Below are 23,160 nucleotides of genomic sequence, written 5' to 3'. Positions count from 1 at the left end.
ACTTTCCGCTGTTTAATATTAAATGCAAAACAGCTGATTATTTACTAAGCATACTATTTTTTTCGAAAAAAGAGTATAAATTATTGATTGTCTTTTTTTGTTTTGTTTCTTGTGACTTCAACATAGATTATCTGAAATAGTATTGATGTTTTAGAACTCACTACAAAGAGTATAAAGATACTGAACATAAAAAGCTGTCGAATACGTAGCCAAAATTTTTAAGCGTCTTAAAATATCTCAGCATCTTAAATGTTGTCCTAACATCTTAGTTGTGAAATTTAATTTTCTGACCACGTGTGATTCACTTATTATTTCATTATATCTTTCACTCTTTCTTTATGATTCGATGTAGATTTTTTCCGGATAATATACTAAACTATTTTGTTTAATTTTTTACTTTAGCACGATTCCCAAGATATTATTGTAGTATAAAGTGTTATCAGGAAAAATGCCTTATTTTGTTAAGAAGGAAATAATCCTCATAGAACAATCCCTGACTTCTGTAAGCTACTTGAATATAGTTACAGACCAGGTTCACCCATTCATGGCAACAGTTTTTCCTGCGGGGGATGGTGTTTACCAACAGGATAATGCACCATGTCATAAGGGTCGTATTGTCATGGATTGATTCGAGGAACATTCCAGTGACTTTCAAGTCATATCTTGGCCCCCAAATTCACCTGACCTTAATCCAATAGAGCATTTGTGGTCCTACTTGGAAAACCAAATTCATACTGCCACGCAACCCCCTCGCAATGTGAGGGAATTGCAGGACCAGTTGAAGAGCGCTTGGTACCAGATACCTCAGACTCTATCAGCACCTTAAGGAATCAATGCCACGTTGGGTGCTAGCAGTTTTGAGGGCTAAAGGTCGTCCTACGTGTTATTAGCAGGGGGGCTATAATGTAATGTCTCTTCGGTGTATATTTCACACATTTCCTAGGCATTCTATAGAATGCCAAATGAGAAACCGGTAAAGTATAAAATGCATTCGTCAAAATGTCATTCAAAAATGACAATTAGGTTATTTTCTTTTCTTTTATATGAAAATTTTATTTCCCTAATAAGACAGGCATAAATTATGTCTTGCACAACTTTTTACTTCTCTTTACAAATTTTGAATAAATGTTTTTTAATGGAACTCTCATTTTTCTTTTTTCAGAATGACATCTTTATTTTTGAGAAATGCATGTTACTGTGAATGACCGAAATCTGGAGAATGTCGACTTTCACCGGTGAATGTCAACAATTACACAGTCGCTTTGGTGATTGTCTGAAATATTTTTTACATCCGATTTGATATTAATTTATTCGCCGATATAACTACATTTATTCAATATTTTAACACTCACTGACGATAGATTAGAAGAAACATCAGTGTAGGGTAAACCGGACAAATGCATACCGGGCAATGGCACTTGACCTTAAAAAAAAACTTCAGTGTAGGGTATACCGGGCAAATGTATTACCGGGTTGTGGCACTTAACTAGACCTAGTATATATTTCGGACATTTACCAAAGGTCTAGTCATACTACTTCTAGTTAATTGCCACTGCCCGGTATACATTTACCTAGTATACCAGACACTGATGTTTTTTTAAGATCAAGTGTCACTGCCTGGTATACCAGACACTGATGCTTTTTTAAGGACAAGTGCCCCTGCCCGGTATACCCTACACTGAAGTTTTTTTAAGGTCAAGTGCGACTGCCCGGTATACCCTACACTGAAGTTTTTTTAAGGTCAAGTGCCACTGCTCGGTATATCCTACACCGATGTTTTTTTAAGGTTCAGTGCCATTGCCCGATATATATTAGCCTGATACTCCAAACACTGATGTTTCTTCTAATCTATCGTCAGTAAGTATTAAAATATCGAATAAATGTAATTATATCCACGAATAAATTAATATCAAATCGGATGTAATAAATATTTCGGACATTCACCAAAGCGACTATGTGATTGTCAACATTCACCTTTGAAAGTCAACAACCACCGATTTCGGTCATTCACAGTAACATGCTCATCATTAATATAACATAATGACCTCATCAGTATGTTTTTTTCATATTTTGCCAAAATAACATTTGTCATTCTATAGAATGCCTAGGGAAAGTATGTAATACCTCTCACATTTCATACTTTGCTGAAAACATCCGGCATTGCATAGAATGCCTACGCATTCTATTCAATACCGGCGTTTTATACTTTGTCCGGTAACATATATAAGAAAACTAAAATAATCTTAGTAGCAGTATTTGGAGGTAAATGTAGCTGTAATCGGATCTGAAGAGTATGCTCTGCGACATTTTATGGTGAATTTGCGAATGTGAGTTTCAGAATGTATCGAAAGATGAGGATGGTATTTGCTAATCATCTTTATCCAAAGAAAGCCTTGTAACCTAAATATCTAGCAGAATGAAGCGATTTTTTAAACAATGAATCTTACAATATGCAACATATTATTTCAGTATCTTATTCTTAAACATAACATATTTCAATGTTTTTAAAATACCACTAAACATTCAGCAATTCCTTGAGTTATAGAAAAAAGAAATATCGTGAAAACCTTGTGAATGCACATTAGAATTACTATACAATATACATTTTATTTTTCAAGCACTTTTTTTTCTTCAAACTTTCTTGCCTAGAGCACTCGATTAAAGCTGTAAAAATGATTATCCCTAAAATTTTGTATATAGCCATAATAAGTTATGTTAATTTGATTTTAGTATGAAATCCTCGAATAAGTATAACAAAAACAATATAATCTAAATAATATCAGATAAAAAGTTCATGTATTTAAATTCTAAAAACTTAGAAAATTATAAATAATTTATAAATCGTTTCAAATTTTCTTTTCAAAGGAGATTAAAATAAAAAAATTTTTGCTTTTTGGGCAGAAATTAGCTTTAAAAATTGTCTATATCCTAGAAACTTTGAGATATTTTCTATTAACTTTGAGATATTTCTAATAAACCTCTCCGAGCAATCACAGAGCATTATTTAAATTTTTTTTTTACAGTCAAAAATTGGTTGCTTAGCAACCTGGTGAAATTAAGTCTTCTTCTTTTGAATTAGTCAATGGGTTACCTTAAAATATTAATTTGCGCTGGCGAAATTTTTTGGCGGTTTTCTGGACTATCGCCAAATATATAAACCTTTATTGTGACCCAATTTAAGACCCAATTTTTTCAAAATTTTGTCTACCCCCCCTTATTTCAAGTGTCTGGATTCCAAATTTGTAAAAAAAAATACATGTTTATTCAGAGAAAGTACGTTTTTGTGTCTGATTTCGTAACTTAATTAATAGTTAGCACTAATTAATTAGCATATTTGAGGTCACCCCCCGGAACCATTAAGATTGACACTTAGTTCGTGAAAATCCGATCATTAGAACGAAAGTTATTCAGGGTGATATCTTTTTTTTTTGCGGACTGTACATAATGGTTTTTTTTATAGAAGATTCCCGGGGAATTGAAAATATGTCCGTATTGAGAGGCGTCCGTTTTGCAGGAGTGTCCATAACAGGAGGTTTCACATATACATCACTGTTCCGTAATGTGTCAAGCGGAATAACGAGTAGCAATTGATTTCTTAAATATATTTTTAAAAGATAAAAGTAATTTGAATTTCACTTGAGTATCAGGCTCCAAGATGTCGTAAGGGCATTTGTCGAAAACCACGAGTTCTTCTTGAAATTCGGCATAAATCTGCTTGACTTGTTTCGTGGTCACGTGACCCTGGATCCCACCCACTTCAAGCTTAGCTAATCTGAGGAAAGCTGACGATGTCTCAAAAACTACCTAAAAGGAAAATTAAAGAGTAAATAGAACGAAATATTTAAGGTAATGCTATGACGTAATTAAATTCACTGAAAAATTCAGAATAAAAAGTATACTCTGAAGAAAATATTCAATAGACATTGTTATCGTATCAATTTAATGTAAATTTGTCATCGTGTCAAGAAAAAACATATTTCTTTTCAAGAAAAAACCGAATTATCATCAAAGAATTGCTACATTTAAAGTTAGAAAAATAATTTTTATAAATTTCATACAGAAGAATCCATGTAATTCTGTATTGATAATTTTAAGTGATTGGGGCATTAAATTGAGTAAAACTGTCGGGAAGAAGCAATATAAGAAAACAATTTCATTGAAGTTATACTTCTTATGCGACTTCCAACAAGGAAGCGTTAAACGTTTAACGCTACATTTTTATTGGCCGGGAAATCACGTGGTAGGATCCAGTTTTCCCTCATTCATTTCCATATTGTTTTGGTTCTCACTAACATAAAAATAATAAAAGTCATAAAACTTTTGTTTTTCCATAAATATTTTTTTAGTTTGTTTTGATACAGCAGAGGGGTTAGGGAGCAAGAAAAAGAGTCGTTGAATAGAACTAGTGATCCTTCTACGACTGCTGATTCTTCTACAATTAACGTCGCAGGTTACGAAGTTTAACTTCTTCCGCGCGGAGGGACTCCACGCACTTTTTTTTTGTATACTTCTTTAATTACATTTATTAATATCTTGCATACAGCAGTGTAGTTAATTGACATTTGCTCGAGAAAAAAAAAAAAATAGAAATTCACCAAATCTTGAATCTCAGGAAAATGACAGTCATTTTAAGTTGATAGTAAGTAACTCAACATAAGCCTTTATGTTCGATTGACAATGAATTGCTTAAATTAATTCTTTTTATCCACTGTAGAAGGAATCAACAAAAAAAAATTTTGTTCCTGATATGTATAAATTAAAATGTTGTATAATAATCTATCATTAAATAAATAAATAACTTTGATTACATTCAAGCATATTACAATCATTCATAAACTTGATATTAGGTTAATATTTGCTTTTCCTCTTTGCAATATACAGTTTAAAATGTTATCTGGTAACACTTCAGTGTCCTGGCATGTGTGGGGATTTAATTTTTTTAAACTGTGATAATATAAGGGGTGTTATTTTTTATCCTTATATTTATATTTTTAGAATTTTCTTTTTAAAAAAAATATAAACTTTGTATACACAAATTATTGTTTAAGCTTTTAAAGGCAAAAACGTTTTACGAAAGAAAGCGGTATTAAAAACACCAAAACCTGTTTGATTGCTCAAGAAAACTAAACGGAGACGAAAGGTACCTTTACTTTTCATAAGGTAATCAAATAAGTTTTGAGATTTTTAATTTCACCTTCCTTGTTAAAAGTTGATCAAGATATATTTTTTTGTTTTTGAACAGGTTAGATATTAAGTTGAAAAAGTGTTTAAAAATATATATATATATTAAAAGGAGTGGTTAAGAAATATAATAAATAGTAAAACAAAAGAAAAGACAAATCTGAATTGAAAATTCAATTACCTTTTCTATTAATGTTTGTCATGTATAATTTTTGTTTAGCATAATTCTTCATTTATTTAAAATTTCAAAGAACTACTAATTCTATGATTACAATCTTTCTATGAATAGTTTCTTTATTATTAATTTTTAGTTATTATAAGTTATTTTATGAAATAGTGTGATTCAATTCATTCTTCAATCAATTCACGCTTTAATCAATTCCTTAATACTGTTATTCATTTCATTGTAAATCCAATGCTTTTTTCTACTAATGTTTTTTATGAGTACGATTTTGGTTAGCACAACTCTACATTTATTCACAGCTAGAAAGTAAGTCATTTAGAAGTTATTTTATGTACTACGGAAAACTAGAATAACTTTTCGAACAAACAATTGACACTTGTTCGAAATATTTTCTTCATTTAGAACTCTAATGAAATGAAACTGAAAAATGTGAACTTAATATAAAACATTAAAGGTTTGACGTTAGGCTATTTAAAGATTTACTAACCTTAATAGATTGCAATCGCTTAATAAAAAGTTCCAGCCTGTCCTGTCGATCTAGAATAGTGTCACATGATCTGGAAGCTCTGAAATAACCCATAACATTTAGAACGAGATCCAAACGTTGTTCAGAATCATCTAATTCTCCTCGGAACATCGTTGCTCCGTCCAAAAACTGCTGACTCTAAAATTAAAAAAATAAATAAAAGGTTATGCATATTTACTTCTGTTGCTAGTATACTATATCTATCATTCAAGTACACTCAAGTTCATAAATTGAAGCATTTCAGAATTACACTAAAATAGAACTCTAAAGTAAAAATTTCCCCTGTAGAATAATCACACACATCTACAAATTACAGAAAGCCAACAGATAATGCCAATAGTGTGTCACAATGACGAGATTGTTATCTAAAGAATGGTAGAAAAGAAGTAAAATTGTTCATAGGAGTTCTGTAAGCCGCTTAGTACCATAACCGAATAGTTATGAAACAGATGACGTATGTGGATGATTTCATAATTATCGGTCACCTGGAATGTGGGCGTACTCAGACGGAGGTATCCAAGGAACTTGGAATTGCCCAAAGTGTCTTCTCTAAGCTTTGGCGATAATTCCAAGATGATGGAAATGTCAGTAGACGTTAGAGTAGAGGTCGTTCCCGAGTTACAACGCTGAATGAAGATCGGTATTTGCAGTAACTGCTAAAAGGAGAAGACGGAGCAAAGCACGGGTACCACAGTTTCAAGACAAACAGTGTAAAGATGTTTGAGAAATATTGATCTATATGCTTGTAGGCCTGTCCAATGTGTACCTCTCACGCTAACTCACTGTCACCAGCGATTAGCCAGGAGTAGAGAATATGCAATATGGACATCGTCACAGTGGGCTTACGTGAGGTTTTCTGACGAATCCAGGTTTAATTTGCTGTCTGATTCACGTTGGACTTTCATATGGAGAGTGTCTTCGGAGGAGTTGCCACTTCCGCCCTGTGGGTCTTGCACTTGGAGCTTTTCCGTCCTCCTCTGCTTTCAACGTGTCGTGTGTTGCTTTTGTCAGGCGTGACTCGGTGCCATGTGCAAGCGCCATTCGGTCCACCGTACTTATTTCGTACAGCGTACTTCTGAAGTATCTTGAATCCGATTGAGCATGTTTGAGACATGTTTCTGCCGACGAGTTAAAGCCCGTCAATCACCTCTTCTATGTGTGATGGAACTTTGGAGAACATTGTTTGCTGAGAGGAATAATCTTTTTCGTCTTACTTTTAAACTTGACCAAATAATAAAATAAGAAAAGAAGTTAAATACTTCTCGATAACACTCACCATTCGAACCAAAAGATGTGATACACTGTCATAGAGTTTAGCAACAAGAGCAGAGTTGTGAGATTCTTTCAAAGAATTGCAATTATCAACAGCATCTTTTATCATTCGAAGTAGGCCATCTACAAGATGGCGTCGCAGTCGAGGCAAGTCTTTGGCTTCCAAATCTTTGCACCTTCTATGCAGGGGAAACAGATGTTTTTGTATATCTCCTGCTTCACAAACCTCTTTATTATTAAAAAAAAATACATTAACATTTTTTGTATAACAATCAGTAACACACTAAAAAAATTCAATTCAAGAAAATATTTAGATACTTTTTGGCTTAGAACTGAAAAAGAAAATTACATTTCGATAACTACATTTAATACTACGTCGTTTAAAGATTTCAATGATGTCATATTTAATGCAAGTTTTTGGTGTAATCACCAAAACTTCACGGTATTTAATTCATTTTTGTAGCGTAGTTTTGCGGTCTTAAGAAGAAAATTAATATATGCTTCTTCTTAAAAATATAAAAATAAGTAAATAACAAGTAAATGATTACTAGAAACAAACACTAGAATTGCCGGAAAACGACAATAGTTACAGTTTTATAACTTTTGAGCATTAAACATGCACAAATAGAATCGAGTCAAAAAGTAAATTATTCATAACATCTCACCATCTTCAACTTTCTTAATGAGATCATTGAGTTGGGCCGCATAGGTACTGTTTCTGTCTTGAAGGATGCCCCCAACAAGTTCCAGGGATTCACTCTTCAACTAAAAGGAATTTTTATTATTCTAAGTGTGTTAGATCGTTATTTGACAATTTTTAAATATTTTAAAGAAGAATAATTAATTGACAAATATTTTAAAGGACTCAATTTACTCAGATGTAAGGAATACTTAAAAAGGAATACCATGCTCTATAACATTTTACATGATGTATTTTTTTAAAGGAAGTTTGCGCATATAAGGTGTTTTGAAATCACCGCTTTTTCATTAATACATCTACAATATATATCTTACTTACTTTACTTATCCTCTACGTGCCTTGGGCACTTAAGGCCTCCAGCATATCCCTCCAACGCCTCCTGTCTTTAGCAATAGATCTTGCTTCCTCCCAGCCAGATATTCCACATTCTTTTAATTCGCCCAAAAACATGCGCTGGATGGTAAGTCTGGGTCTTCCTCTTGTTCTCTTACCATTAGGGGCCCATGTAAGCGCAACAGATGAATTTTTTTCTTTGGGCATTCTAAGGATATGTCCGAGCCAGCTCCATCTTCGTTTTTTAATTTCATCTTCGATTGTTTTTATTTTAGCTTTCTTTAATAGATTTTGATTTGATACTTTGTAAGGCCAGAAAATTTTAAAAATAAATCTTAAACATTTGTTTTGAAAGGTTTCTAATTTTTGTATTTCGATCTTAGTCTGTTTCCAGGTTTCTGCGCCATATAATAGTACTGCTCTAACAATAGCTTTGTAAACAACTATTTTTGTCTTTATTTCAATATTTGACTCTCTCCAAAATTTATGTAATCCCTTAAAATATGTTCTTGCTTTGATTATTCTCTGTCTAATATCTTCACTACTTCCACCTTTTTTATCTACAATAGAACCTAAATAGCTAAATGACTCTATGTCATCTATTTCGTGATTTTCGATTTTAATTTTGTCATTTTTCTTTTGATTTATTCTTATAACTTCAGTTTTCTTCTTGTTCATGAATAACAATATATATCTACAATCCTAGAAAAAAAATAATTAAGAACTGTGCACATTAAATTTAAGAAAATAATTTTAAGTTAACAATAAAAAATTCTTAAAATTGTATTAGTCACGTAAATTTGTTGATATCTAACGACTGAAAGACATCAAAAGGCAATGCACACAACAAATATATTGCAAGGACATTTAGTGTCGAAAAAACTGATTAGCAAATGAGTGTAATGTTAACTCACAGAAAGAAAACAACAGTGTGTTGACCAATAAGAGTTAATGGTTATGGAAACAATTAAAGTTGCTCGGATTAAGTTCCCAATTTTGCTACCCCACTCCCCGTATTCTTCTGTTACAGCCCATGGTACCCGTTCGCCAGTCTCCAAATGATATTCTAGGGAAAGATGCAGATGATGAAGATATATATTGGAAATTAGTATTATTTATTTATTTAATTTTATTTTATTTATTTATTTAAATGTGTATTTATTTATAAATTTTTGCTGGTCATTTTTGTTTCTTTTTCATAAGAAAAGTATTCAAATCCTTGAGAAGTTTCTGAATGCATGGCTCACATGTTCTTAAAAAAGACTATGCTGTCAAATTATTCAATAAAATGATTTTTTAGGAATTAGTCTCGGCACTTTTTTGACCGATGTGTTTTCTTAAAATGACGCGAAGATGGTTAGAATGAGACAGTAACAGCTTAATGAATTTACCTGTTGTTGGATGAAACGAAGAGATTTTCCTCTCCTGCAATAAAATTTGTAGTAATCTGAGGGTAATGGGTAGCGATTACTTTTGTTGAGACCTCTATCTAAGACTTCTTGAATCTGTTCTGTCCAATGGCGAACACTACCTTCCAGAATGGAGACTGTTTCTCGCATCCAAGTCTCTTTTGCTTCGTCTGAAGATGAGTGACTCCTGGAAGCAAGAAAAACATACGAAAAAGGCATCATGTACAGTGCGGCTTTCAGGAGAACTCCTCCAGACACCCGTCTCGCGTCTTGGCGGGTACTATGGTTACAATGAAAGGTCCCTTCAAATAGGGGTGTAGGGAGCATAGTTTTGTCTTTATCTTAGAGTAGGCCGTCGTGAGTAAACCAATCGATGCCTTCTTTCCTCCATTTCACCCCCATTAGAAGCGTGCTCTCGCTTGTTACCATAGCAGCAGACAGCCCGAGACTTTCAGTATGGAGGAGTGCTCCTCAAAGCAGTACTATATGTTATGCATGCCATACATTTTAAAATACAAAGCATTATGCTACGCTTTTTCTTCCTTTTTTTAAAAGAAAAACCACTAAATATTTAATGATATACTTAAGTTTCTTGCTTTAAAAAATCTAATTTTCCATAGTTAGTATGCTTTTTATCAACATTTTGAAATTTGTAAGAAATTTTCAAACCTTAAAAAAATTTTGAACTTTTCGGCAAGCAATTATTTTTTTTTAATAGTGAGTAAAAATATTTTTTTAAGACTTTTTATCCTATGAATGTCACACGATGGACTAATCGAAAGACACGGTTCCAAGTATATCAGCGAAGTCAAGCATCACTGGCAGCAGTCAGTGAGCGGTTGGGTGATCACTTGCATCCAGCTAGTGAAAGTAATGAGAGTAGGCGGTATCGGTCCTCGTTAAACTGCTTGTTGAAGTGCTCGACTTCGTGTTCAGGTCATCGGTCTACCTAAGCAGGGGAGCCATCCCCTTTTCCGAGGCTCAAAATTGTGATGGCATGTCTTCGGATCATTGCCAAACTGTCGCCGACAACCCATTGGGGAGTTCTAGTGCTACGTAAATAAATTAGTACTATTTTCTGACTAATGTAGTTAAGAAGGATTTCAATAATGCTGATTAAGGAGATATTTGTTTAGAATATCCTAATTTTTGTTTCATTTAGCTTATGCTATGCAAAAGTATACTTAAGTAGCACTATGAAAATGTTCAAGACTGTGTTTTATATTACTAGAAATGTAAACCAGAGCTATGAAAATAGGTGAAATTCAATCAATAATATTTGTAGATATTCATAATTAAAAAGCCTAATAATACATTTAAAAATTATAATTAATGAATATATTTATCCTAAAATTTTAGTTGTTTCTTAATTTAAAAAAAAAAGAAATTATCATAGTAACTTAAATATTTTTGTTTAATAACTTGAAAAGTCAATTGAGTTAACTTATTTTTTAATCATAGCACCAAATCAGCCTAGAATAGTCGAAGAGATATTTTTTATTCAATAATTTACGATATTTAATGAAAAAATCCAGTATATTGAAAATTTAATATATTCAATATAATTGCATTTAGAATGAATTTTAGTTATAACCTATAAAGTATATAACCTATAAATAAAACTAATAAAGTCTCTTACTAAAATTGGCTCAATGTTAAACCATAAATTCTCTCAATTCTTCATGAGGTGATCAGTAACCATAATAAGCTGTAAGGTTTAATTTGGAGATCAGTAAACCATAATACACTGCAACCTTAATGAGGAGATCAGAAACCATAATACCAATTTTAATGAGATGCTCAGTAACGATGATAAGATGCAACCTTAATTAATTGAGCCATCTTTCAATTCAAGTGGAAGTGCAATCTTTAAGTTCAAGTCGTATCTTCAATATTAAGAAGTAAGCTATTGTAATTCCACAAGGTCGTATAATTTAGCACTGTAAAAGACCATACAATAGCATTTAAAAGATTCAGTTTTTTTTTCTTTTTTAAAGTTAATGCTTGACTAGACTCTATTTGCAGATTAAAGTACCATCTTATATTATTTTTAAAACTAAATAAAAGGAAAATGTGTACCCTGATGCATATATGTGAGATTCAAAAGGTTGGATGGGTGGTACAGATATGATAACATGGCCTTTGCTTTCAGCAACTCCACGTGCCACAAGACTTCGGAAGCTTCGAACGCTATTCAATAAATCACCCGCTAATTCTCTTGACCAGCCTTCGTGACAAGATGGGTTGCAAAGGATTGGTACGACAGCCTGTAGTGAGGAAGGAAAAAAAAGAAAATTTTACGAAAGAACAAAAAGAAAATGGACAGAAAACTCAATGAAAACTAAAAATTTAAGTTTACCAAAAATGATGAACTTAATAGTTAGGTTTTGAGCACAGCATTGCTCGGGTAAAAAATGTGACACATTATTAATTAAGTAATCTGTGTGAGTAATAATTATTTCTATGTGTTTTGGTTATTACTATTTTACATCACTTTTCGGTGAACAAAGCATAAGTACCGTTATATCCCTAGCATAAATTTCCCTATTCTTTTAGAGATTAGGACTTTAAACTTCATTTTTTTTCTTGCTTATACCTTCCCGTTCATTTTGTATTATTAAATTTATAAAAACATGGTTTAACACTCTCGCTGTGTGACTTTTTTTAAATCAAAATTGGTTCAAAATTTGCATATTTTTTTTATCACATAGTTCAAATCTGCACACATTTTAGAGTTGAAATATACAAACATTTTTTGTAAAAGAGTTTTTTTTTTCAATATAGGGATAAATTAAAAAAAGGTTGTCGGAAAATTGCAATTGAAAAAGAATCATATAAATTCAAAATTTTTAAAATTAGTTTCAGCTAAAATATCATTTGTTTAATGAAATACGATATTAAAACGCATACACACATGGAAATATGCAAAATACTTACAAAACATTTATTAAAAATAAAGTTTAGCATGATAAATTTCCAAACATGGTTTGAGGCAAAATCTTACCTCGCAATGTTTGTACCGAATTCGCCTATCTTTGCGATGTTTTCTTTGCCAATTTTTTATTTTTATTTCATTTATGTATTAATTAATTCATTTTTTGAGCAACAAAGAGTACATTTTGAAAAAAGCGGGCAAAATTCTGCAAAACATCCTTGCTTATTTTGCAGAAATATGGACAACTAATGCCCTCTATCAATCCAAATTTGATTCACCAACTAAACGTCATAAAAAAAAACGAAAAGAAACCATGAATGGGAAAAGAATGGGTTGCATAGTCGAACAGACGGCAAACGTTCACCTCCGCGGAAATCACGGGTTTCGGAAATTTTGCTACTTCTACCTTGGAATCGCGGAATAAACAGCAAGAGGGTTAAAGAAACAATTGTCATCAAAACTTAATCCAACTCAAATTACGATATGACTTTAGGTTGAAGTTCAAGGGTCAGAAAAGCACATACTCGTGGAATGCTTCTTGAAAGAAATTAACTAATCTGTATTTCAAAGTATGATTCTAGAACAAGAAGGCTCGAAAACTTGTCACTAATTTGACAGCAATATAAATTTAAACCAAAAATCTGTTTGTACCAATAAAATAATTTTCAATTCAATTGGGTATAATATGAAAAAAGCACAACTACTTCCACTTACTAGGAATAACATTTACCTTTTAGTTTAATTAATAAACTGAGTTTTAAATATGCTTACTAAATTCATAAACTTCGGTAAAACAACAATATAAATTATTTCCAAAGGAACTAGACTAATACAATTCCAACCTGGCGAGTAGCGACTTATAACAAGACACTTCGTTTGATGCTTTTACTTGTTGCTAGAAATCAGGTTCGCAGAAAATGCTGTTTACTAGTTAAATTTAGTAGGAATAACACGATCTGCGACGTAGGCTATAGTATACCCAATTGGAAACTTATATTATGGTTGAAACTTATACGACGGTATGTTGACTGTGGCTTGTAACAGTTAGGTTTGTTCCGACATCAATGGAGAATTAGTTTAAATAATTGTTTTAAATCGTCTGCCAACTCTTGTAAAAATAATAACTGCAACTCTGGCTGGTTGCTAGGCAACCAAACGACTTTTTCTTGTTATTAATGTTTTGTTTATCGTCTGTCTGTGTATGCCAGTGGAAATAAAAGAATACGATTGCTGTAAAAGCTAACAAGGTCTATTACAAGCATCAATCAACATGTGTATTAATCTACAGGTAATGAGTGTTTTTCTTAGACTCTTGTACCAAGCGACTATCGACCACTTTTTTAATCTGGTGCATTTATCAGTTAATGAATAACAGAGAAATTACTAATATAAAACAAATGACTCTAGCTTCAGAAGCATTACTTACGTAATCCAGAAAAGCTTGTAACTGTTCAACTGTTGAGGAAGATAAGTCCCCACACGTAATTATCTCTTTAATATTTTCTTCCGTAGCTATTGTTCCGGGTGATTTCAGAAAGTACACAGCTTTCTGCTGTTTGCCAGCCACGAATGGAAGATCGCTGGAAGATTCATAAAGAGATAACACGCCACTGCTGGTCTCAGCAACGAAAATGCATTCACTGTCTGCATTGTCAAGAAAATGCGTCGTTAACTGTATTTTGTTTTCTTCTACCTGAAGCATTTTCATCCATTTTTCTTCTGATACTCGAAGAGTCAATTGTGTAAGGCCTCCCAAATAATCCAATCGGAAATCTTTCGCTGATGCAGCATTTGCAGCAGCCTCATCTGTTGACATGCTCCAGAAATAGGTACTAAATGTAACTATACTGTTAAAATCAACTGTAAGAGAAAGAAAAACAACGAAAAAAAATAATTATCACAAAAGAAAATTTTTTTGAAAAAGTTAAGATTTTTTTCTGTTTTTAACCGTTATCCACAAAGTGTAAAAAAATTCCCGTTTTTTTTACTGATTTTCTCTGTATATTTGAGGGTTTAACTCTGTTTTATTGATAAAACAGTTTTTCTCTGTATTTCACCCAAAGTATTTCATAGTTTTGAACATCGTATAAATAAAACTGCGAATCGACTTTATTCTCAAAATTATGCTCTCTTATTTATGTTACTTTAGATATAATTTTTGGTAAGTAATGTTGTCAGACAATTTTATAAGGGTGGTGCACTATAGTTTTAAATGTTTTTACATTTAAATAAAATTTAAGGTAAGCATAAATTAAGATTTTTCTTCAAAATGGTAACTAGATCTTTAGTAGCTCAAAAAACCAAGCAATCGCCTCCAAATGAAGCAAACCAGGTTTGAATCCCAGTGTTGACTGGTCATATAAATTTTGCAAGCGAGTCTCATCGACCATTATGCTAATATTCTTATTTTATAGTGTGTGTGTGGGGGTGTTTTTTTTTTTTTTTTTTGTTAAAATAGCACAGTTTATTTGATAAAATAGCAAAGTTTCTCTGCTAAAATAATTGCATATCGATATACAAAACAAGTGACCGCTTTTTAATAACAGAATTTCCTGTGAAATAAATGGTCTTAGACTGACACTGATAGTTATCAGCTGATAGTTTTTTTCCGTAAATTAAAATTTTTTTTACAGTGTACTAATAAAGGTAAACCCGGTATCACGTTTTATGGTTCGTAAAATTTCGATTATTTATAAACTTTGACCACAGACAAAATTTTTAAAAAAAATTTTTTTTGTTAAAACTTATCATTAGTGGAGTGCTCAAAATTCTTCCTAAAAAACTTCTAAAAATAGGAACTTCTTGTCAATTTCAACGAACTATAGCAGTGCACCAAATTATTTGACACACGTAGCAATGCTGCAAAAAATCTCGCATTTGTATTAGAAGTCGACAAATAAGACATTTTTTCATTAAAATTTAGTATGATACTGTAAATTAAATTGAATATTACTTTTAATGGCGCAAGGACATAAAAACAACTACTTTGCCCAATACACATACTATGCGTGATTGTGAAGACAACATTCTAGTATTGTTTTAAGAGCTGACAACACTAAATCAGGAAGTTTATAACAATTTACAAGTGTCAAAGATGAGCTGCATAACTTTTTTTTTAACTTGAGTCTTTTCTTTCTTATTTTAATTTAGATCGTTTTTTTTATTTTTCAGTGTTATCATTCTTTAGCTGAATATCCGTCTTTCGTACAGATAAACTTCAAACACAACATTAAATCAGTAACGGTAACCTTAAATATAACATCAAATGAGTAATGATAACATTGAATATAACATTAAATCTGGGAAAACGGTAAACATTAAATCAGTACTGAATAACACCACGAAATAATCCACAAAATTTCAAGACATATACCAGCACAATTAATAAAGCTAATATATTTCCAACTTTATTTTTTATTTACTGCCCTTGCCGATAGCTTTAGTTATTAGATTAAGCATAACCCTTTTAGAGAAGTTCTTCGCACGAAAAAATTAATATTAACTATAGTCAGTATCATTTGGCTTGATGATGTTGCTCCAGCTCAACTAATGGTAGACAAAAATTTTCTCGGTCGAGCAATTTTCTCTGGCCATTCCTTTTTAAGGACCGAAAGAAATCTCATTTCACTGTATCAATATTGAAACTGCATAGTATTTGGTTCAGTTGTAATACTTATCAAATACACTAATATAGTGCTTTGTCACTATAATAGCATATTTGATACCGACTAAAATTGCATTACCAGCATAAAACCTGTGATGTCTATTACCAAAATTAATTTACATTAATAATAATATGGTGATTTTTAACTTTTTTCCTAAACGAATTAGAGCTATTCTCTATTAATTTTTTCTTTTTAGTACACAGCTAATGTTTTTATTTCACTTAGTACCTATTACCAAAACATATTTACCATCATTGGAGACAATAAAAATAGCGTGATTTCTTACGTTTCTCTTACTCGAATTAATATTTATTTAGCTTTATAGAAAAACATTTTAAAAGCATAACTTTAAACAAAATAAACACATGGTTTCAAATAATTTCAGAAATGCTAATTTAGGGACGTAGCTCGTTTATGCTATCACATTCATCATATTACTCAATGAATTCATCTGACAATTGGGTACTTCACTTCAAGTAGAAGCAGACCTCCAATACCTACACATGTGACCTATGACGTCAACGCCAGCTAATCTTTATCAGAAAAATGGCGTATTAAAGTTGAGCTAAGTTTCCCTACATAAGATAGAATGTTAATTGATGATAAGTTAATTAAATACATAGTCGTATCACACATCGAATTAGTTGAAAGATAATTAATACTCGTCTACTTCTTTTGCTTAACTTGGATTTATTATTTGTTTATGTATTTTAGTGCAACAGTGATAATTTTTATTTTGTAAACCAGGCAACTTCGATGCATAGTTAGTTTATGTTCCACATGGCTTCGTGTTTGACTTTGTGTTAAGTCTCTGTGTAAACATATATAGTGAAAGAATTGCAGTATTTGAGAAAGAACCTTGTGAAAGAATTTAGAATCTGTCACTTAAGAGAATTGATACTTGACGGACTTGGCTTACTCAGAATAAAATGGAAAGAACAGTTGCAAACGTAAACAAATGTCACGTTTCAACAGCCAATCGGGATGGAGATACCAACACTACGCCACTTGCAGGTTTCCCATTCGAATAAAAACTCGTTTTTGTTTAATAAGAGCTATAGGTTAGCAAACATCACTGATGCATTTTTTAAAAATTTTGGAAAAAAAAACATAATCGTTTGCAGTTTCAATTTAATCAATTGCTGGATTTAAAGCAATGAAAAATTTAATTTTTCATACATCTCTTACAAACTATCTGATAGATATTTTTGAATGAATCATTATAAATCTTTAACATTTTCAAATCAATTTATATACTATATTTAATGAGTAATAATTATAAGTTTCTAGTATTATTTTGATGTTTTAATTTAAAAAAGCATTTCAGTTTGACCAAATTGACAATTTACATAATTACTACGTTTTTATTAACTTACTTTTGCGTCTGTGAGAATGGAATCTTGGAAGTGAAATTTCAATCCTTTCCCTACAATCTAAAGTACTCAATTTTCTACAAGAGATCAAGCCTGATAATAAAGCAAGATTAAATAGTTTCCGAAATGCTACAGAGATGATTTATTGCATTATTTTGCCAAGAGGAATTCATCGGTTATCAAAATTCCAACTAGCTCGTGTACTGAGTTTAACTAGAGCTTTGAGCTGGATCACCAACAAAATTTATCGCATCAAGAAACTTCTCGTCAGTCGATTGTTTCCAATCGAATTTCGATCACTTTTCGAACAGCTAGCGTACTGAAATTTAAATTGATGTTCCGTACCTTATGACAACATAAAGTTAGGATTTTTTTCTAAACGTTGCAAACAAAATTTATCGCAATTTTACTGCCAACAAAAATTTTGATCACTTTCATAAACAACTAACGAACACGAAATTAGATTGAAGGAAATAATAATAATACAAAAATAGTTGATCCCTTTTTAGTTTTCTTGTATATTAAAAGGTAGAAAATATATTTTATTTCTGTCAGACATAAAACGAAACACGTGCGACTCATCGCTTTCTTATTAATTTAGCCTATATTATTGCTATATTATCGACTATTTCGATGCAATGACCATTTTTCTTTTTAGTTTTGACAAAAATAAAATTAAAATTAAATAATAATTCTTCTTTTTATTCTATATAATTTTATTTAATTACATTTTTAATAACATTTAATTACATTTTTAATATTCTTTAATTACATTTTAAATATTTTTTAAAATAAAAATACTTATTAAGGCAGAGAACAGACAACCAGAATAAACAATCTTACCTTTATTTTTTATCAATACGCCGCATATTTTTTCTACCAGATTACTTTTAAATGCACACTATTTTTCTATAATCCGTTGAATAATAGTGAGAAACTTTATCTTTAGAACTGAAATATATGTGACAACTAGATCTCGTCGTAAGTAATGTACTGTTTGATACTTTCTGTCTCTTAGCAACACTATAGACTTTGCAAAAGTTGGATGTAAGAATGTTCATCAACATCACTAGTCAAAAAACATTGTTAGATAGCGAACAAAATACATTTCTGTAACTATAGCAACCAACCACGGAAACTGAGATTGCATGAAGGACATTTAAGATTTTTCATTTCAATGTCAAGAAAAACCTATTTTCGTTTTGGAATGTCTAGTAAGAGATCATTATAGTATAATATATCAATATATCCTCAATAAGAAATAGTTTTGCGTTAAAACTTAATTCACATAGTTAAATAGGTGATTAGAAAGAAAGATTGATTTCCTCAACATAAAACAACATATTTGGTTAAGAAATGTTTATCTTATTATATAAAATAATTATAATATGTATGTTCCATTAATGCCGATGAAATTTCTCTTCTCGAGTTGGCAACGATTAAACTGAGCTAGAAGGTAGGCAGAAATGAGATGATAAGGTCGTTTTTCGAAGCCTCCGTCGTACAATATTAAATTATGCTTTTTTGTGAATAATATGCTATTTTTACAACCATGTGAGTTTGCAATTGTTACTCACTACTGTTAGATCAAGCTTAGTCTATCTAAAGCCAGCGCTGTCAACGCTTATTTTGAAAATGGTGCAAAACGTCAATATGGAGAAAAGCCACAGTTTTGTGAAAATTAAAAGCGCATGTAGTATGATTTTTTAATATTTAAACACTTACTCCAATGCTGCATAACCTGGGCTCATTAAAATTTGCAAAAACTGGGAACATGGCAGTGATTTTGGTAATATTCATCTAGGTTAGTGTTTCCCAAAGTGTGGTACGCGTACCCCCAGGGGTACGAGAACAGTTTAGCGGGGGTACGCTTTCTCATCCGAAATATCTTGCAACAAACGAAAATTTCAAAAAATTTTATTCAAAAACAAAGCTAGTCATGAAAATTTACGATTACGTATTTTCTATTGGCTATTTTTTGCTGAGATGTCGATAATTAGTGGTGTCAACAGCCAGTTGCGATTTTTAACTTTTGTGAAATTTTTTTACAGAGAAATTTACATTCATTTTTCTATTAGTGGTACGCAGCGTTACGAAAAATTTAGAAAGGGTACACAAAAGTCAGAAGTTTGGGAAACACTGATCTAGGTGAAAGAATGTCTCCAAGTTGGCGATTTTTAAAAATGTTTAATCACTTTTAAAATATTTAAGTTGTCTTTTCTAAAGCCCAGATAATTCTTCACTGCATGATGATATCTATATATTTAAATATCATCACGTGTTCATGTGTAAGGCATTTAAACTATGGATTTTTTATTTTTAGATTTATGGATTTTTTGCTTCGAAAAACAGCCTTAAGAGCAAACTTGGCCATTTAAAAAACCAAATGAACCTTTTTTTTTTTGCCTATTAATTTACGTAGGTCACACATGTAATAGATTAGAGCTATATTTTAGTTTTAATTATGCCCAATTATTTAAGCAGATTACATAACAACTATGCAGGAGATAGGGACGTTTTAATGATTTGAGCCAAACCAAATCCAGAGGACAATAGAACTCCTGGATGATGTATTGGGAGAAATTTGCCTTTCAGGAGAACTTTTTGTTAAAACTAACCCGTATTTGCGTTACATGAAGAAGAAAACAACGAAAACGTCAAACCGTTAGCCTGACTTCAGGGTTATTCTAACCTATGATCCGTCTGCTACTGAGGATATTTTACATCAACACTGTGGTCGGTACCAGCCGGGAAAAGAATTCGTATCGACCAGCCATCGTTGGGATTCGAACCTGGGTCACCTCATTGGGAGGCGAGTGCTTTATCATTTGAGCCACCACGGTTCCTCATAAAGATTTTGTCCGAAAAAGTAAAGGCAGTCAGTTTACTACGTCAAAATGTGCTAGCAGATTTAATCAATATGGATAATATAAATCTAACCTCAAAGAAATATCTTAATTAATAGTTAAATACTATTTATTAGTAGTAAAAAAATGTAGAACAAACCGATAATAAACAAAAATTGAAAACTTATTAAAAAGCAATTTTATTTCAGAAAATAAATTTTTATTTATTTTTTACCGATAAATAGCTGAATTTTTTTGGCGGGATTTTATGAAATTTTTGCTAAAATAAAAATAGTCTAATAAAAATTTATTTGATTTCGTTAGTTATAATGTTTAACTTCTTAAATTTGTTAGCGGATTTTAAACTTGTACGTAGTATTTGTTTGTAATTAATACTTACTGTAATATAAATACTAACTAATGTTTATTGTATGTAATGTTTGTTGTTTTTTATATTTGTTTGTAATCACGTGGTTCATTAGCCGCAGCATTAGTCAAATAAAATCAAGGAAATTTTACAAGGAAATCGAAAAAAGAAAAATTAAAAATCATGAAAACTAACACTGCGCTTCCCAATTTTATATTTTACATAGTCGCTTCCTTTGCATCTTACGTGTTTAAATTTCATAACACAGCAAATACAATGATGAATTTCTTCGCGTTTTTTTTTCCTTTCTTTTTTTCTTCATAGTTAGATTTTAACTCTTTTTAGTGATATTTTTAATAATTTTATCGCACACCAATATGATCATGCGAATTTTAACTGTCTCTTTACAGAGGATTTGTTTCATAAGGATATAGAAATATTAATTGCATTGTCAACATTGTATTTCTCATTTAGATCAATTATAATTATGTCACCATGCATAATTTGTTGAGTAGTTGAGTTCATCTACAACAGCAAAAAGACGACAATTTTTGAAGGGAAAATGCTATCTGTGATTATTATCAATAGATGGCGCCAAATTATAAATTTTAAAATAAAGATTCCAGTCTAACATTTTGAACACGATATTCTCGACATTTTAAAATTTTTATTTTTCCGCTACAGCTTAATTTGTTCGTAAAAAAAAAAAAAAAAATGAATTATAGTTTCGTGCTGCCTGGCTCAAAAAAATTTGCCTTCTTGCCTGAATTAAACTTCTGCTTTTCTTTAAAAAAAATTTTAAAATTGGCTTTATTGGGAAAGTTTTTTTAGCAATTACAGAAGCTTTTTTTAAAATTAATTTTAGAATGTAAAATTTAAAAACTTTTTTTTCTATTTTTTTTATATGAAATAAAAAATAAAAAACAATACCTGCTACAATTCTACTTTTTTTGTTTTGAAATACATCGTTGATCAAAATAAATTTTCCAAATAAAATTATTGCGCTATCACTGTTAAAAAAGTCCTTATTATTCAATAACTTTCTTGAAAAAAAAATTTTACAAATACTTCAGTAATTGCCTCCAATTTTTTAAGTTCAGTTATGAGAAAAATTTGTGCCTGGGCTGGCTATATATAAAAACTACACTTTTAAATAATACTCGTTTGCCATATTTTTAACTTGACTTACATATTATTTATTTTTGAACTTCACAAACTCAATTAATTACTATTTCATAATTTGTTGAGTTCACTTAAAACAGACAAAAAGACAATTTTTGAAATAGGAAGATGCTATCTGTGATTATCATCAATAGATGGCGCCAAATTATACATTATAAAAAGATTTATTACCAACATTTTAGTAATTTTTTTTTTAATTCAAAAATCGTGGGTTTCTAATAAAAATAAAATGGTGCTCAGTGAATTTCTGACATTATTCGACTATTTTGTGATTTTAAAAAAAAATTATTATTATTTTTATTACAATTTTAAGTTTTTCATTTTTTTAAGATGCGTTAAATAATCCAAAGAAATAAGGGCATAATTTACAAGAAACATTGAAAGATTCGTTAACATGAACGCTATTTTTGCAAAATGTACATATCGCGCACAATTAACAAGGACCTGTCTAAAAAGTACATACTGATTAATATTTTTTGCGGTCTAGAGTGTTGAAAAACACACTCTTTCGTTCGAAATTATTGATAGTGGTTTTCCTTATTCGTTTCATGACAAATTTTCCTTGAAATGTCTGATTAATCACATAATCTTCACATATAAAAAAAAACAATAATTTTGATTTATCATGTTTGAAAAATTTAGTATTTTGAAAATTTAATTTCTCACGAACCGGTCGACCGATTTCATTCGAATTTTGCATTTTGTTACTTCAATTTACATATATTCTTTATCCACCATGAACAGTTACTATAATACCAGTAGTGCCTATTACCAAAATTAATTAAGCCTTTCTGGCATCAAAAAATAGTTCGGCGATTTTTTACTTTTATTCTAACCAAATCTATCTATATTATATAAAACGCTAATACGTACGTATGTATGTATCAATAAAACCGATGATATTTCTTTTCTCGCGCTGGCAACAGTTTTCATTTTTAATTGATTGGATTCGGCGCGCAAGAGCACGTAGTGAGCAATCAGATAACAATAACCAGAGTGAGCATTATCAGGTTGTTCAATTCAGATTCATGCCCTAAAAACATGACAATATTTAATTTAAACTCAATTAGGAATTAATTAATTAGTTGAAGTGAGAATGCTTTAAAAGGCCGCTGTTGAATTAATATTTTTCTACTGGGTGCTACCTAAACGTTTAAAAAACGTTTAAGTGTTTGTATTGAATGCAT

General features: G+C 31.0%; 1 protein-coding gene across 1 annotated transcript in view; it reads right to left on the bottom strand.

Annotated features, from left to right (window-relative positions):
* Positions 1-18,573, bottom strand: part of Dhc93AB (Dynein heavy chain at 93AB) — a 115,076-nt gene extending 96,503 nt beyond the window's left edge. Inside the window, exons 1-8 of the mRNA XM_087156600.1 lie at positions 18,422-18,573; positions 13,967-14,400; positions 11,685-11,872; positions 9,588-9,792; positions 7,829-7,928; positions 7,168-7,391; positions 5,853-6,029; positions 3,637-3,804 (exon numbers count right to left, since the gene is read on the bottom strand). Of these exons, the coding sequence (XP_087012726.1) occupies positions 3,637-3,804; positions 5,853-6,029; positions 7,168-7,391; positions 7,829-7,928; positions 9,588-9,792; positions 11,685-11,872; positions 13,967-14,356 (1,452 nt within the window). The 5' untranslated portion in view covers positions 14,357-14,400; positions 18,422-18,573. The remainder of the gene's footprint in view (positions 1-3,636; positions 3,805-5,852; positions 6,030-7,167; positions 7,392-7,828; positions 7,929-9,587; positions 9,793-11,684; positions 11,873-13,966; positions 14,401-18,421) is intronic.
* Between the last annotated feature and the right edge of the window lie 4,587 nt (positions 18,574-23,160).

This window comes from Parasteatoda tepidariorum, chromosome 2 (assembly GCF_982258835.1).
Source record: "Parasteatoda tepidariorum strain Cologne lab strain chromosome 2, Ptep-v5.0, whole genome shotgun sequence".
NCBI classification, from domain to species: domain Eukaryota; kingdom Metazoa; phylum Arthropoda; class Arachnida; order Araneae; family Theridiidae; genus Parasteatoda; species Parasteatoda tepidariorum.
This window is presented reverse-complemented; position numbering and strand designations above follow the sequence as displayed.